The sequence below is a fragment of the Chelmon rostratus genome, chromosome 11 (assembly GCF_017976325.1).
Source record: "Chelmon rostratus isolate fCheRos1 chromosome 11, fCheRos1.pri, whole genome shotgun sequence".
NCBI lineage: Eukaryota > Metazoa > Chordata > Actinopteri > Chaetodontiformes > Chaetodontidae > Chelmon > Chelmon rostratus.
In genome coordinates this window covers 8,157,362-8,171,904 of record NC_055668.1, presented here as the reverse complement: position 1 = coordinate 8,171,904, position 14,543 = coordinate 8,157,362, and the positions used below count along the sequence as shown (strand labels likewise).

Below are 14,543 nucleotides of genomic sequence, written 5' to 3'. Positions count from 1 at the left end.
CTGGGTCCCTCTGTCTGGCCCCTGAGCCTGCCTCGGCCAGCAAACGCAGGCACTAATGCAAGGAGACACTCAGCCGAACGACTCTCTAATTTCCCTTCAGGACTCAGGCGATCCCACTGGCCCTTGAGAATCAGACTGAGGATTTGTTCAGAGTGATTTGTTTTGTCTTGTCCCCCCTATCCCTGTGCAATTCCCTCACTCAAGTTCTAGGTCTCAGCTCCCAGCGTTGTTGAGGCCACTAAAGTGGGGATTTGAGAAGAGAGGCATTAAAGGAGCACGAGCCCTCAGAGGATAGAAGCTGTAGCTGCATAACTTCAACTCAAAGCAACAAGTCACCATTTCACAACAGTGAGAAACAGGCAAACTCCAACTTTCCATGCAGGCTTCACGCTCAGCAGTAACTCCTCTGAGACGAGTGGCAGCATTTTAGAAAATGCAGGATTTAATGTGCACTGCTTATGTTTTGTGGTGCCCGTAATCTATTCATCTGCTGAGGGAAGTGATTTTGTGCGAGTGGCCGAGCCTCTCAGCCTCAGTGCGTCATGTTTGCAGACCTGTAGCTTAATTCCCTTCCAACTGGGGTTTAATTGAGTGACTAATACACGGGCCGTTAAAGCCCTGTGAAGATAAACTGCCATAGCTGACTGCCTCAGAAGTCTGTTCAGAAATTAAACAATGATGCATCAAGCTGGTTTTCTGCTGGGACTTGAATGACAATAACGCCACAGTTTGAACTCCGAAGCTGTGCTCAGGATGTTGTGTTTAACTTCAAAGTTCCTCATGAAAAATAACTGTTATGTTCTCAGAAGTGTCTGTACGTCTGCGAAATACTCAACAATAGAAGCCGATTTTATTTGAATGTATTTTGTCACACGTCACTTTTTCAGCTAAGCTGCAGTAGAATAAGTTGGATAATACTTTAATTACATCGCACACATCACTTTTGCTATGTGTAAATCTGTAAGACTGCACAGTAAAATGTCCAGACAGGAATGTTGGGGTCCTGATACTTTCCCTTATTTTAGGGAAAACTGCTTATAAGCATGATTTTGAACTGCTGGCATGTTTCAGAAGTCTGCTACAGAAAATGACACATTACCTCTATTTGGGGTCTCGGAGCCTCCAGCTGTAAAACGTGGTTACTCCCATTGGATTTTCATTATGCTGCATCACTATTGGCTATTTAACAGGGAATAATTGACTCTAAATTCACTTTGTCAGTTAACTAACTGTGTTCTTTGCCTGTAAATGACTTCATGGCAAAGTAATGCAGTAACGGCAGCTTTCAGGTGTCTATGAGTTGTTAGCACTTCCACCAAAATCATTCAAATAACTGTTCAAATGATCCGCTGAAGAAACAAAGAAAGTCCCAAGAAATGAAAGCAGATTTGTGTATCAGGATTTAGTTTTTTCTTCTTTCCTCTCCCATTAGTCCTCTCATGACGCCTCCGGTTTATGCTGTGACCCTCTGGAGGGGCCCCGACCCCGAGGTGGAGAACCACTCATCTAAACTAACTGTATAAAGTTGTTAACCAAGCTCCACCTCACGCAGCTACGAAATACTGTCAAAATAATGTGCTATAATATATCAGTCACAGGGACATTTTTATGCAAACTAAGTGCCATTACTCTACGTTTGATATTTAGCTGATCATACTTGTGCATTTTCTACAAGACTGGTAGAACTTTTTCTAGTAGCAGAGTATATTTACAATGTAGTATTAAAGGAAATGATCTGAGTACTTCCTTCCTTCCTGTGTCTGTGAGACCCCAAAGCCAATGTCAACAAAACAAAAGGGTTTAGATGACTTTGGGGTCTCTACAAATCAAAAGAATGAGAAGAAGTTTGAACATGGGCTGAACTGAGTTTGTTGGCTGATATGAATCTGAAGAACTTCACCTGGAACACTGTCTGGACCTCAGTGCCAGGTACTGTTGAGTGGCCACAAAATCAGTATTTATTGTCACGTGATTAACACAACATTTGTACACATTACGCGCGCGACACATCGCATTTCTTCCACAAAAATGCCGTCTCACATTGCGCCCAGAGACGGAACCTGCGTCCAATCTGACGGGTTATTTTTAGGGCTGACTTCACTAAATATAACCCGCCTCGATCATTTGTCATCGCGTCACAACAAGCTACATTATGCCATTTTTTTTCTCTGTTCCCCGCCGGCTGAGGCGGATGAGCGGTGTCGGGTTTTAGGCTATAAAAGGAGGGAGGCGCACGAGGGCTTGACACTCATCATGCAGACTGGAGCCAGCAAAGGTAGGAGATGAAAGCAGGGAGTTTCTCCTCTCAGGAGAACTGCTCTCAGTTTTCTAGCTCAGAATTATTTATCAGTTTTTGCTCAAAATTTGTATTTTTTTTAAAGGAAGCAAAACGTTAGATTGCTTTTTTCCAGACTTTTTGCATTCTTCCTGAGTCATGTCTCTTGCTGAACACTAAACCAGTGAATGTTTTACCTCAGGTGGCAACATCAGCGTCAAAATGACTATTTGGTGCAACTCCTGCAAATGCCATGTGAGCGCCCCGTGCGCCTCGCACCATCTGCCCGAGGAGCAGCGCATCTCCTGCTGCAAGAGGTCCAGGTCAGTGGCACTCCTCTCCCACTCTGCTCCACGTCCTCTAGTGGCCGAATCGACACATGGCTGTTCAGAGGATTGCGACCCAGCTCTGCCGCCTGCGGTGCACGCACCACGGGGGGCGCTTAATCCAGTTTTCTCCAGTCTGCAGCCTTGTGCTGTATGTGATACATACTAATCCAGCCACAATGATGCTGCTGCTGCATTAGAAGAAAGTCAAGCTGGGACAGACGAGTGTCTATCGGCTCGCTTTGTTGCGAAATCAGCCTGCAAGAACATTGCCGGCCAAGATAAATGACTTAATGAAATAACTCGAATGGGAATTCAGAATGTGTCTGTGAATTTGAAGTGGTTTAATATTCCTGTCTTATTCCTAGATAGACTTAAACTCTGGGTAGAGCATCTTTAAACAATGTGACATAGGTTATCAGTTATAGAATTTGTTGGATCTTTATTGCCACGGTGCTGGGGTATATATGGTAGATATAATTCTCCTTCCGTGGCACTTTGTGTGTCCTTGTGACGTGGGGCGCCCTGCTCTGAGGACACCCACTTTATAAGGCAATGAAGGGAGCAGCAGAAGCCCAGCCTCCCCTTTGTGTGTGACGCCCACGCTGAAGCCCTGGCAGCTATAAAAACTCCAGGCTCTCTGTGGATGGGCCCAGACAGATACTGATCACACAGACAAAGTCTACTGAGAGCCCTCATTCCTGCTGCAAAGACGACAGCCTCTCATATCAGCTGTTTCCATAGGAACCCTTGATATTCAAAGTCCGGGGAAGAGAGTCTGAATTGTGAAAAGAGGCGAGATCAGTTCAGGCCAATCACTTTTTTTTGTTGTTGCCTTTGTTTGATTTTTTCCCCCCACTCTCAACTTAGAAGAGGATGACTTCAGACAGATTTTTCGAAGCGTGGCAGTAGACAAAACTTCAGCTCCCCAGTTTCAGTTTCTCCGATTTTCTTCCAACCTCTGACCTCAGTGACCATGGTCTCTCACAGATCCACCAAAGGAGCATCCAAAGCCCGACGGGACCACATCAATCATGAGATCAGGAATATGCGCGCTCTGTTGCCCATCACCCAGGAGGACCAGGAGCGACTCTCCTACCTGCACTCCATGGCTGCCATCTGCACCTACATCAGGAAGTCTGTTCTCTTCCAGGGTAAGTCTCCAAACTTCAGTCGCAGTCATTCTTTGCTATCTTTGAACATCTAATCTAAATTCAGCCTGCATCCTCGTCAAACTAAATGGGACTAAGTTTTTTCTGTACCGCAGGGACTAAATCAAACATAAAAGCCGCGACAACCTGCTGAGACGCACACGGTGTAACCAAAGCTGAACTCACACTTTCACTCTTCCCTCTCTAAGGACTCCCGGCTGGAGAGAGATCACACCGCTCTCTGCCGTACGAGGCCTTTCTCCAGGCGCTGCACGGCTTCATCCTGGTCACCACCGCCCAGGGCAAGCTGGTCTATGTGTCCGAAAACGTAGCTGAATATCTCGGTCTTTCCATGGTGAGCCTGTTGATTTAATACAGTGTCAATGTGGAGATCTTTTGATGCTTTAACACTTTGCTTGCAATCTGCTCTGTGATCTGTGTATCTAATTGTTAAACCTCTCATGTTTCCAGGTAGATGTGCTTCAAGGGGACACTTTCTATGACATGGTGGAGAGCTCTGACTTTGCCATCGTTAAATCAAACCTGGACTTTGAAAACGACTCTTCATCAGGTAAATTTAAAATTGCTATTGTGTAGCATTTTAAACAGTGATTACTATTCTCATGCAGCCTCGTGTTGCTGCCATTCTTAGAGCTATGCTTCCCAAAAATTAAGACCCCGTTTCCCCCAAACGCTTGACTCCTTTTGTGCTCTCTTTCTATTTTGAGCTCTAAATCAATTCAATATCCCCCCAAAGTGTAAGCCGCGACTCACAATTCAGAGTGTGATGAAGAGGCTGTTCTCACAACTGAGAGACTAAACTGACATGTTGTCTTTCTTCAGAGAGGAGCTTCATATGTTGCATGCAAACCTCCAAGGCCTTCAAGCTGCAGCACGGCAGCTGCTGTTCCATGCTGGTCAGAGGGAGCTTCCAGTCTTTCCCTCAGCCTCGTCTGTTCCCCTCCCCATCAGCCTGTCCCGCCGACCGGCCTCTGTTTGTGGCCCTCTGCACCCCCACAGTCAACCGCCTGTCCAGCTCTGACTCCCACTTGCGCTGCAGCTTCAGCAGTGTCCACAGACTGGACATGACCTTTACTCAGCTGTCAGACAGGTGAACTAGTAGATCCACCTCCTTTTAACAGATTTAATCAAAAATGTTCTTGTCCTGGTTACTGACAAACATTTTTATGTGTTTCTTTTTCAGCGTTTTATATTTTCTGGGGTATTCGGCTGAAGAAATGACTGGCAGATCGTGGTACAGTCTCGTCCACCCTGAGGATCTTTCTTTGAGTGCAGATTCTCATAGAAGTTTAAGTAAGTGTCCATTTCAGGAAAACTTGTTTTGCACTGGTTGAATACTTAGATAGCAGTTTATGACAATGATAAGCAAGTTGTGGTTCCAAACACAAAACTAAAAAACAGGAGAACAAGAAAGATTCTTTAGGCTTTCAGTGATGGAGCGCTGATGTCATTGTGTGCATGTCATTAAGTTTGCGTATGTGCATCATGTGCATAATAATAACCATGAAAATGTCTTCTCTGTCCCGTCCAGTGCAGGCAGATGAGGGCTTCCAGGTAGAGATGGTGCTAAGACTCCAGTGCAAGGATCTGTCATGTGCCTGGGTCTACATTCAAGCTAACAAGGACTCCAAGTGCCAGGGCATAAGCTGCACGAACTTCATCATCAGGTATGACGAACTCCTCCAGGAGACCTGAGCTGACAGTGTGAGAAATGTTTCAGCGTATTTCAAGTTACAAACACCGACTTAACACACTGTGTTGCTCTCGTAGTGAAACAGAGGCCAGGTTTCTGCAGAAGAAAATCGACAGCGATGCCTTCAGACCGTCATCTCTGGCAAATTGCTGCAATTTTGCAGCTCAACAGACGGGCAACACTCAGAGCCACAGCAGCACTAACTGTTTTAAAAGGCAGAGGACGTCTTACAGCCAAAGCGAGGAGCCGCCAGGTGCCAGAGCTAGGACGGAGTCTGAGCAAGACATATACTATGTGGCGTGCGCCTCCTCCCAGGGCGATAGCTCACCTGTTCCCTTGGGCGACAGCCCTGTTTTTTTCACCCCTCCCTACAGCCCGGCCTCCTCCAGCTCCCCTCTGCAGAAGGAGGAGCTCAGCCATGACCTCTTGATGGATGTGCATGGATACACAGATCAGCTGCTGTCCTCCCCTGAGGCCTCTCCCTCCTATTACTCCTACCCAGAGGCAGGACTCACCTGTCACCAATCACCCGCCGACTCCCTCCCCGCAGCTGCTGAACAAACCTTTGACCAGGCAGCCTTCAGCGCTCTAAGTGCTCAGCCTCCACTCTCCTCCTCATCACCGACCTATGATTTCCAAGCTTGTACAGCCGATGCTCGATTAGTTCCAGACTGCCTCTCTGTGTCCGACATGTGTGAGAGCCCAGTGGACTGCGCTCTGCATCAAGATGACTTAAGCCTTCTCGAGCAGCCACAAGGGGGCAGCCTTGCGCAAGTGCATCATGTTCCCCACCATGCGTTGCCCGAACACTCCCGCCTTCTCGCCCCCGACCAATCTACCCATTACAACGAGAGGGAACAGGCAGAGATCAGCATTCTGGCTCAGCAGATCTCCTCTCTGGCCAGCAGCTTTGCCATGTATCACACCCACTTCACCCACTTCACCCACACCCCACTTCAAAATGTGGTCCAGCCTGCAACCTCTGACACCCTGCTCTCACCCTGTGGCTGGCCCAGTCACCCTCCCCTCTCCTCAGGCCGTCCTCCTAAGCGTGAGCTGGTCCTCGATGATGGCGTGTTCGACAGCATCCTGAATAACCTGGACATTGTCACGAGGAAAAACAGCTTGTCTGGCCCCGGTGTCGTACCGTACAGCTACCAGCAGGGCTTGTTGCGCGGCAGGAGTGGGTCCCATCAGTTGGAGCAGGGGCCCCTTGGTCTCTCCCCGACCATCCCAGAGGACCCGCTGCCTGCAGAGCAGTTCACTGTCATGGATGTCTTCGGTTTGCAGTTGGAACGCCATGACCAAAACACTGGGTTGCATCAACTCAACCACTATGTGCAGAGTGGTCTTCAGCAAGGTAAATATCTACCAAACAACACAGCCACTGATCGAATGATTCCCATGTGATATATGTGACACTGATGTTACATTTCATTCATATTACTTCTGTCTCCTCTCAGATGCTGAAGAAAACCTGTACTGAAATAAGTCTGTGACTTACTCTACTACCACTTGTATGACATATTGTCAGGACAATCTTCCTTCGCTGGATTCAAAGAAGGATGTGAGCAAAGACATTTAAAGGACATTTTTGCGAAGTCGCTGTTTCTGCAAATGATTTATTTCTGAATGTAGAAAAATAATCTGAAGAAGATTAAGACGACAGCTTTGTCTTCATTTCTCAACACTGCTGCCAACTGTTTTATGTTTTGCTGATGTCTTATATTTTATGAAAAGGGTACTTTTTAAAAATGCGTCTGACTGACAACGGAGGTATATTTTTCTTGCAATGCTGAGTGACCACAGTTTACGATTGAGCACTTTATCAATGTCATTGCCACAAGAGTTTTATAAATGAGAACGCGTGCTGAGTGACCTCCATTTCAGAGATACCTGGATGAGCTTTAACACAGAAATCATTCCTTACAACAAAGAGCCATTTGTGAACGTTTAGTTTGAGGTGCCTTGAAAACATGTAGGGAAGACTTCAGTTAGCTTAGTTTGCTTTAAAAACGAATCTCTACATTCCTTATTTGTTTTCAGTGTCTCTTTTTTCTCATTGTGCCATTTTCATGCTGTCGTGAATAAAGAAAAACAGGACCAGTGAGCGAGAAGCTGATGAATGTTACTGAAACACCTACCTCAGTGGTACATCTCAATACATTCCAAGTCTGAGTCTCATTAATGAATTCTATTTATTTTAAACACACCCACTTCTTACTCTCACTTAATAGTGTTAAAATGTTTTACTTTACTGCAGTGTGCATCTTAAACTTGTGTTTCATTCCACATTTGTTTTCTGCCTTTTTTCACGGAGTTGGTACTGTACATGTCTGAATGTTCAATGTTATTCCTGCAGTGTGCTTCAAATGTTTGAAATGTAAATAAAACTGATGAAAAAGGCACTGGGTTGTTGATATAATGATGAAAGCATCTAAAAACTCATTGCTGGTGAATAATATACTGCATTCCTCTTTCTGACTACAGTAAATGCAGTGACCATGTTATCATCACTCATGAATACATTCAAACATAGTCAATACTGCAACTGAATTAAATTGGAAAACTCAAATTAACTGATTTTTTGGTCACCTGGGGGCAGTGCAACAAGCTGTAACATATAGTATTATAAGGTCATAGTGGCAAACGTGTTAGCAAACAGTCTCTTTAACAGATATGGAGCCACATTAGCATTCATTCTGAGTCGTACCTCTGTCCACCTAATGAAGGTTTACAGTCCTTTTAACTCTATTTCGGCCTCCTGAGGAAAAATATCTTTCTAAATGCTCCGCTACCAGTCGCTAACTGTGTGTCGGCTGTTTGGTGCTGAGCAGGTATTGTACCGCGGGTTTATGAGAGCTCCTTCGCTGGAAACAGCTGACTGCCGTGTCTGGAAACAAGGCTGATGAGAGTGGTAAAAAAGCAGTATTAGTTTTTGCAGTAAAACCAATACAAAGAGCTGAAAGATTCAGTTCCTCTGCAGAGCTGAGGAGAACTGTATAGCTGGGTGATAATTGGGTGACACCTGTCACATTACATTTAATAACTTGAGACATCTAAAACTACTGATTAATGCAGCTTTGAGAAACACCTTTTTGTAGGAACAGTTATTTATAACAAATGGGTCCACTGTGTATTTTTTATGTATTTTTTTTAAGTGCACTTTCTCTGTATCTGATGGGACCACAGCCAGATAAACCGCCCCACTACGACATCTACTGAGCTCTTCAGTGCTCCATTGATTTTTACATATTGTGGCTGGTCGAACCAATGAGAGCACATAAACTGTATACAGAGGAATCAATGACATGTTTGGACAGATGTGCAGAGTTAATGCATGAATGAATAGTTAGACAAAGGAGAGAATTGACTGGGCACTGAGGTGACTGATGGATCACCGTGGTTAAACAGAGATGTAGCTCCAGAGAGGCACTCGGGCCATGTGCATGAATGTGGAACAGCGAGCTCACAGGGGGCACTACAGCCATGCTGCTGGTGCAGTGTGTGCAATGCAGAGCCCCACACGTTTTTCTCATGCCAGTTAAAACAACCACTAGATGGAGTGATAGCTCCAACAGCTATCTGCATGCCATTGGTGAAATGTAACTTAAACAAGCTTGAAATAAAGTGGAGGAGGAGGGTGTGCATGTGCATGTGCATGTGGCAATGAGAGCACAAAAGGACATCATTCAGTCCGTTCATGAGCAGACAGTCCAGATGCCTCATCTTATCCATGGAGACCTAATTAAGAGTGATGTCTGTTGAAGGGTACAATGGCAAATAAAGTTCCTAACAACTCCCCACATCTGCTGCACTCCAGTCTTCCTGCATCACTCGGCGTTACCTGGAACAATAATGATTTCCCTGAGGTACGGTGACACCAGGCCCGTGGCATCGATGTGTCTGTCCACACCGAGGAGACAGCAAGAATCCACCTTTTCACTTCACCGACACACACGTCGAATACTCCAAACAGCCCCGTGTCTCTACGGATTACACAACACAGCAGGATAGAAGGTTTGGCACTTGTCTGTAGCTGTGATTATTATTAGATCAGCCATGGCTGTGTGCTGAAATGTTGGTGCTTGGTTTTGATTTTTCACTGAGAAATCAATAAAAATATCATTATTATATATTATTTAAAATAAGATATAAAATTGAATTATGTAATGTTATATTTAATTATATTTAATTACTATTAGTGGTAGTAGAAGTACAACAGTGGATATACGTCTGTAAATGATGTTAAATACTAACAGATATGTCCATATATAATAGACATACACTGTATCTTACTTACAAGCAAAAGAGGATACAATCATGTATATATAGAGATGTATAAAAGCAGAAACACTAACACAAACACACTCGTTTTGTCTCTATAACATGGGTTAATGTATCACTTAATTACACAGGCGGCCCTCTTGTCTGCCTGATATTAAATTAAGATGATGTGAGATTAAATTAACAAAATCCCACCCTCACAGGAGTGGTGAGATGCTGCAGGAGTCTGCCAGTGGAGGTGAATGATGAAATGCATTCGGGTGATGCTACGATTCGTATCTGAGATCTGAGAGCGGCGTGAGGGGTGAAGATGATACCACACGGTACAACTGACAAAAGAGAAACACAGGTAGAGCTGTCATCTGCCCTACTTCAGTAGCTTCTAAAGGGCTTTCTCGGGTGGATGGCTGGAGGGCGGATGCTGAGGGAAAAGCGCATCAGTGCAGTTTAACAGAGCAGCTCATGGATGGGATTCTTTTCAAAGCCGTGCCTCCCACAAGCAGCCAGGTTTTCATATCCCACCTCTCCGGTGGCTTCTCACAAATGATTACCTCATTTACTTGCAAAGAAAAACTCCAAATTGAAACTCTCGCTGATTTCAGACAACAGGGCCTCAGGTGGCGCTGCCGTGTCTTCGTTTATTTACCGCCTCTATGCTTTTATTGTCACTGCAACCAGGCTTGAGGGCTCCATTGAGAGCTTATCTTGGGGCATACATTTTATTTAGAAATAGATAAAGATGTGGAAAGCCATCCAGCCAAGAATGTGATTTATCTATTTTGCTCTGGGATCTGTTTGGCAGATGGAAGCGGTGACACAGGCGATAGCCACCAAGGTCACAGAGAGGTGTCGCGCGCTGTCATGAGGGAGGCCTGAGCTGTTATTGCATGTTAACCTGAACCTCCCTTTATATTCTCCACACTCCATGTGGAGCTCCCGCTCACTGTGCAATTCACTTTCTCCTTGTCTCAATGCGCAAAAGAGGCCGCCATTGTTTTGGCTGCATCACATTTCCATGCCTATAACACTGTTGTCCCACTTTTCAAAGGAGGCATGTGACTGGTGCTGGTTCAGTCAGCACACACTGACACCGTAATTGGGTTAAACCGAAAGACCCAAAATAGACTGCAGCCTGTTCCTGCAGGACCCCTCCTGTTCCTCCTGTGCTGCCATGCCCGAAACCACAGCTCCGATTCAACACTGGATCCCAGTCATGCAGAGTCAACATTTCCTGTTCAGATTGAAGAGAGAGAGGCCAGCCAACCAGGGAGAAGAATACAAACAGCAGCCTAACAGCGGAGCCTACTTGCATACGAATGTTTGATTTATTTACTGTTCTCTCTCATGGTGGAATTTTGCTGCTTAAGGCACAGCGCCTGTCCACAGAAGAGACATAAGCACCCCACTGTGGCAAGATCTGATAACGCGTTATCTGCTGTTGATGGGAGTTTTTGTGTTTAGAAAAAAAAACATTTTCTCATATAAGGGACTTTGGAATATGTGCCTGGATATAGAATTGTGCTTTACAGCAATCCCAAACAGATTTTTATGGGTTTACATCCAGTTCTTTTTTCTGCAGAGGCATACCACTAGTCTTAGTGAGGGAAGTCTCTCAATATATGGTGTATTTACCCTCCATAAGCTCAGCTGCATTCAGAAAATCAATGTTCTGAGCTGGTGTTCCAAAGCAGCAGATAGGTGGATTTTTATAAGAAACAGTCAGAGTTTTCAGCGCTGCTGTTGTTCTTGTAGTAATGTGGGCCTTTAAGGTAATTGATGAAACTAGCAGTGAATGCTTGCGATCACCTGCACAGCCAGAGGTGCATCATGTGCACTGCACATGTACGTGGTAAACAAGTCGTAAACTGTTATCCCATTTCTGCACCCCTGCAGAATCCCAGGGGGCAACACAAACATGATGGACTGTATCTTATCGCAGGCGAAGAGAAGCAGAGATGATTAGAAAGCTATTAATTAAGAAACATTAAATTATGACTGCACAATATCTAAAAGAAATCATCAAATAGAATCGAAATAAAAGGATTTAGAAATGACGAAATAATTGATGCATAGCTCAATCAGAAATTAGCATTAATACCTAATTAAATGGTGGAATGTGTAAATCAATTTGATGACCTAATTTTTAATGGCAATGAACATCTGCATTCACAGAACAATTGCTTTTTACATAACATGACATTTAATGCGTTCCTTTAACAATTCACTCAGCCCTGCTTCTCTTGCTGCTGATGCCTGTCAGATTTCTGTTCTCACAGTTCACAATAATACGATTTACCAACTCAAAATGTTGAGTCATTTTTGAAACAATGGATCCTTGATTTCAGACACAGGTGGAAAAAAGCCGCTTCTCATTTCCAGAAGGCGATCGTCAATTTCGAATGGCTGAAATGACGACGATCGGCTGCAGCTAGCTAGCTGAAGTAACGTCAGCCGTCTCTGGCTCTGATGTTTCTAGTGTTTCCAGCTGAGTTATATTAAAACAGGAATCCTGTAAAAGTGGTCGTACTGGAGTGCACTAGGCTGCAGACCAAGATTTTGTGTTAATAGGCAAAAGGTAAATGGCAGAGACAAGTTCCTCGTGAGCTGACGACATCATTGTTCTCATTTCGCAGTGTGGTCATAGTTCATAAAAAAGGAAAATGTAAGAAAAGACTCATTTCATTCTGTTTTCGTAGAGCTGTTTTCAGTGAAATAGCTCTAAAAATCAACTGCAAGCTACCTGCTGCTAGCTGGGGAACGTAGTGAACAATTTGGCAGATAATGAGCCTGACTTTTCCTCAGGAGTTGGTAGAGACCAAAAACAGAGCTAAAAGAGAGTGAGTATTGGACTTTCTGATGTGACATGACTCCAGATGAAGGCTAATGATTGTATGTCAGTGTTGAGTTCGACTTGTTTGTGCTGTTATTGCAGGTTTAAATGCGGAGTAGCTTCTTCTACAGACCCACGCACATCGCCACGACATGCAGAGAATTCCAAATCTTGACAGGCAGGTGATCATTGCATGGCCGAGGGGTTTAGCAGACAGTTCATTAGATGTAGGCCTAATAAGGGTGCTCATCGACTCCCTCTGGTTTCTTTAATATTTGATGCTGCTCTACGACTGTCAAATGAACAATAACACTTTTTTGGGTATCAGTCTTGCCCACTTTGGGCTGCATTGGATCACATTTCTGCACTGCTGTAACATTTCCCATGACTTTTTGCTCTTGTTTTTCTCTTGCATATTTGGCTTTATGAGTCATTGTTACTGGACTTAATCTGACTTGACTGACAGGGATGTAAAATTATCTTGCCTTTTTTTCTTTTGTGCGTCTGTGTCTGTGCCTGTGCCTGTATGTGTGTGTGTGTGGGCAAGTGGATGCTTCTTTAAAATTCATCTCAAATCATCAGACCCTTTCATCACTCAGTTAGCTTGGGTTTAGGCCTCATTGATTATTCTGACGGCGCAACTCACTCAAAGGGCACAAGGCCTCAGCTCATGCATAACATAGACAATATTCAAGCCAAATGTTTCACTCCATTCTTCTTATTTTAAAAGGAAATTTTCAGCATTCGACCTGCCCAGGGTGTCCCCTGCCTTCGCCCAAGAGATGGCTGGGATAGGCTCCAGCCTGACCCTGCAAAGGATTCAGCGGTGTATAGATAATGGATGGATGGATTTTCAGCATTATAGTTGAAACGCTCATTACCGAAGACTCGTCTCAGACTTTTCTCTGGACTCACAGGAAAACATTTGATCTACATATTCAGATTTCCTGTGTTGCCGCATCGCTGTTGTTCTTCATGACCGTCCGCTGCAGAGTTTTGTTATTGCGGAAGTCGCAGTCAAGTAAAGTCAGTTGTGTTTCTGCATAGTACATTCTCCACAGGCTACTTGGATGGGATTAACATGTACTGTGTAGATATTAATATTTCTGAATAATATCATACTGTGCTGACGGAGTGGAATGACAGTTAACACAGCAGGGGCAGAAGTCTTTCCACTACAGAGGAAACTTCTCTCTCTGAGGAACTTCAAACCAGCCACGAGGAAAACTTTGGGGAACGCCGGGGACATGATAGAACTCTTGTGGTTTCACAGCTCCGCAAAATATACTCAGCCTGGCGGGGGTCAGCGTGTGGGTGATCTGAGACGCTGTTTGAAGGATCGAGAAATGAAACGAACGACGTGGAGGAGATGAGCAGCGAGACGGCGTTCCTGCACACCTCAATGTCTTCTTCTTTTCTTTTTTTTGGCACACGACCTTTGCATACAAACAACCGAGGACCATGTAAAACTACCCTCCGCCACTACCAGGCAACACTTGCATGCATTCATTTGTTTTCTTGAAGGAAGCTTTGCACTCATTTGCAGAAAACACATGCTGGGTAGTGGTGGATGACAGCCTCTAAGTGCCCTTGGAAATGTAAATGTAAGTGTTCCGGATAAAAATATCATTGTACAACAAGATTTACTCATGATGAGGTATTTCATCTTCATATTGCAGTCACAAGTGTTCCTACATTGAAGCACAAAGAGTATTGAAGAATATTACCATGGAAACAGTACAGTGCACAGACCAATATAGGTAATGGTAAACAGCCTGAACCTCAGCATCCTGGATAATATGATCATACACTGGATTATTTGTGGTATCATAAACAGAGTGTGTTTTTATTAAACAAACTACCTCATACTTCATATAAGCAATCGAAATCGAGATGTACATGTGGGCAAGCTCGTTATGTGGAAACTGGCACACTACCTTGTCAAGAATAAAAGAAAGAA

General features: G+C 44.4%; 1 protein-coding gene across 1 annotated transcript; it reads left to right on the top strand.

Moving 5' to 3' along the window:
* The first annotated feature begins 2,497 nt into the window (after positions 1-2,497).
* On the top strand, positions 2,498-6,952 carry npas4l (neuronal PAS domain protein 4 like). The gene is made up of 9 exons (XM_041948065.1): positions 2,498-2,598; positions 3,592-3,755; positions 3,962-4,107; positions 4,224-4,323; positions 4,596-4,863; positions 4,957-5,066; positions 5,305-5,440; positions 5,544-6,826; positions 6,930-6,952. The coding sequence occupies exons 1-9, from the start codon at positions 2,498-2,500 to the stop codon at positions 6,950-6,952; spliced, it is 2,331 nt and encodes a 776-aa protein (XP_041803999.1).
* Positions 6,953-14,543: the final 7,591 nt, after the last annotated feature.

What these genes read in the sequence shown, in the direction of transcription:
- npas4l (XM_041948065.1), top strand. Translation starts at nt 2,498, where the DNA reads ATGACTATTTGGTGCAACTCCTGCAAATGCCATGTGAGCGCCCCGTGC. An exon ending in TCCTGCTGCAAGAGGTCCAG is followed by an intron (nt 2,599 to 3,591) that starts GTCAGTGGCACT and finishes GGTCTCTCACAG; the next exon opens with ATCCACCAAAGGAGCATCCA. An exon ending in AATATCTCGGTCTTTCCATG is followed by an intron (nt 4,108 to 4,223) that starts GTGAGCCTGTTG and finishes TCATGTTTCCAG; the next exon opens with GTAGATGTGCTTCAAGGGGA.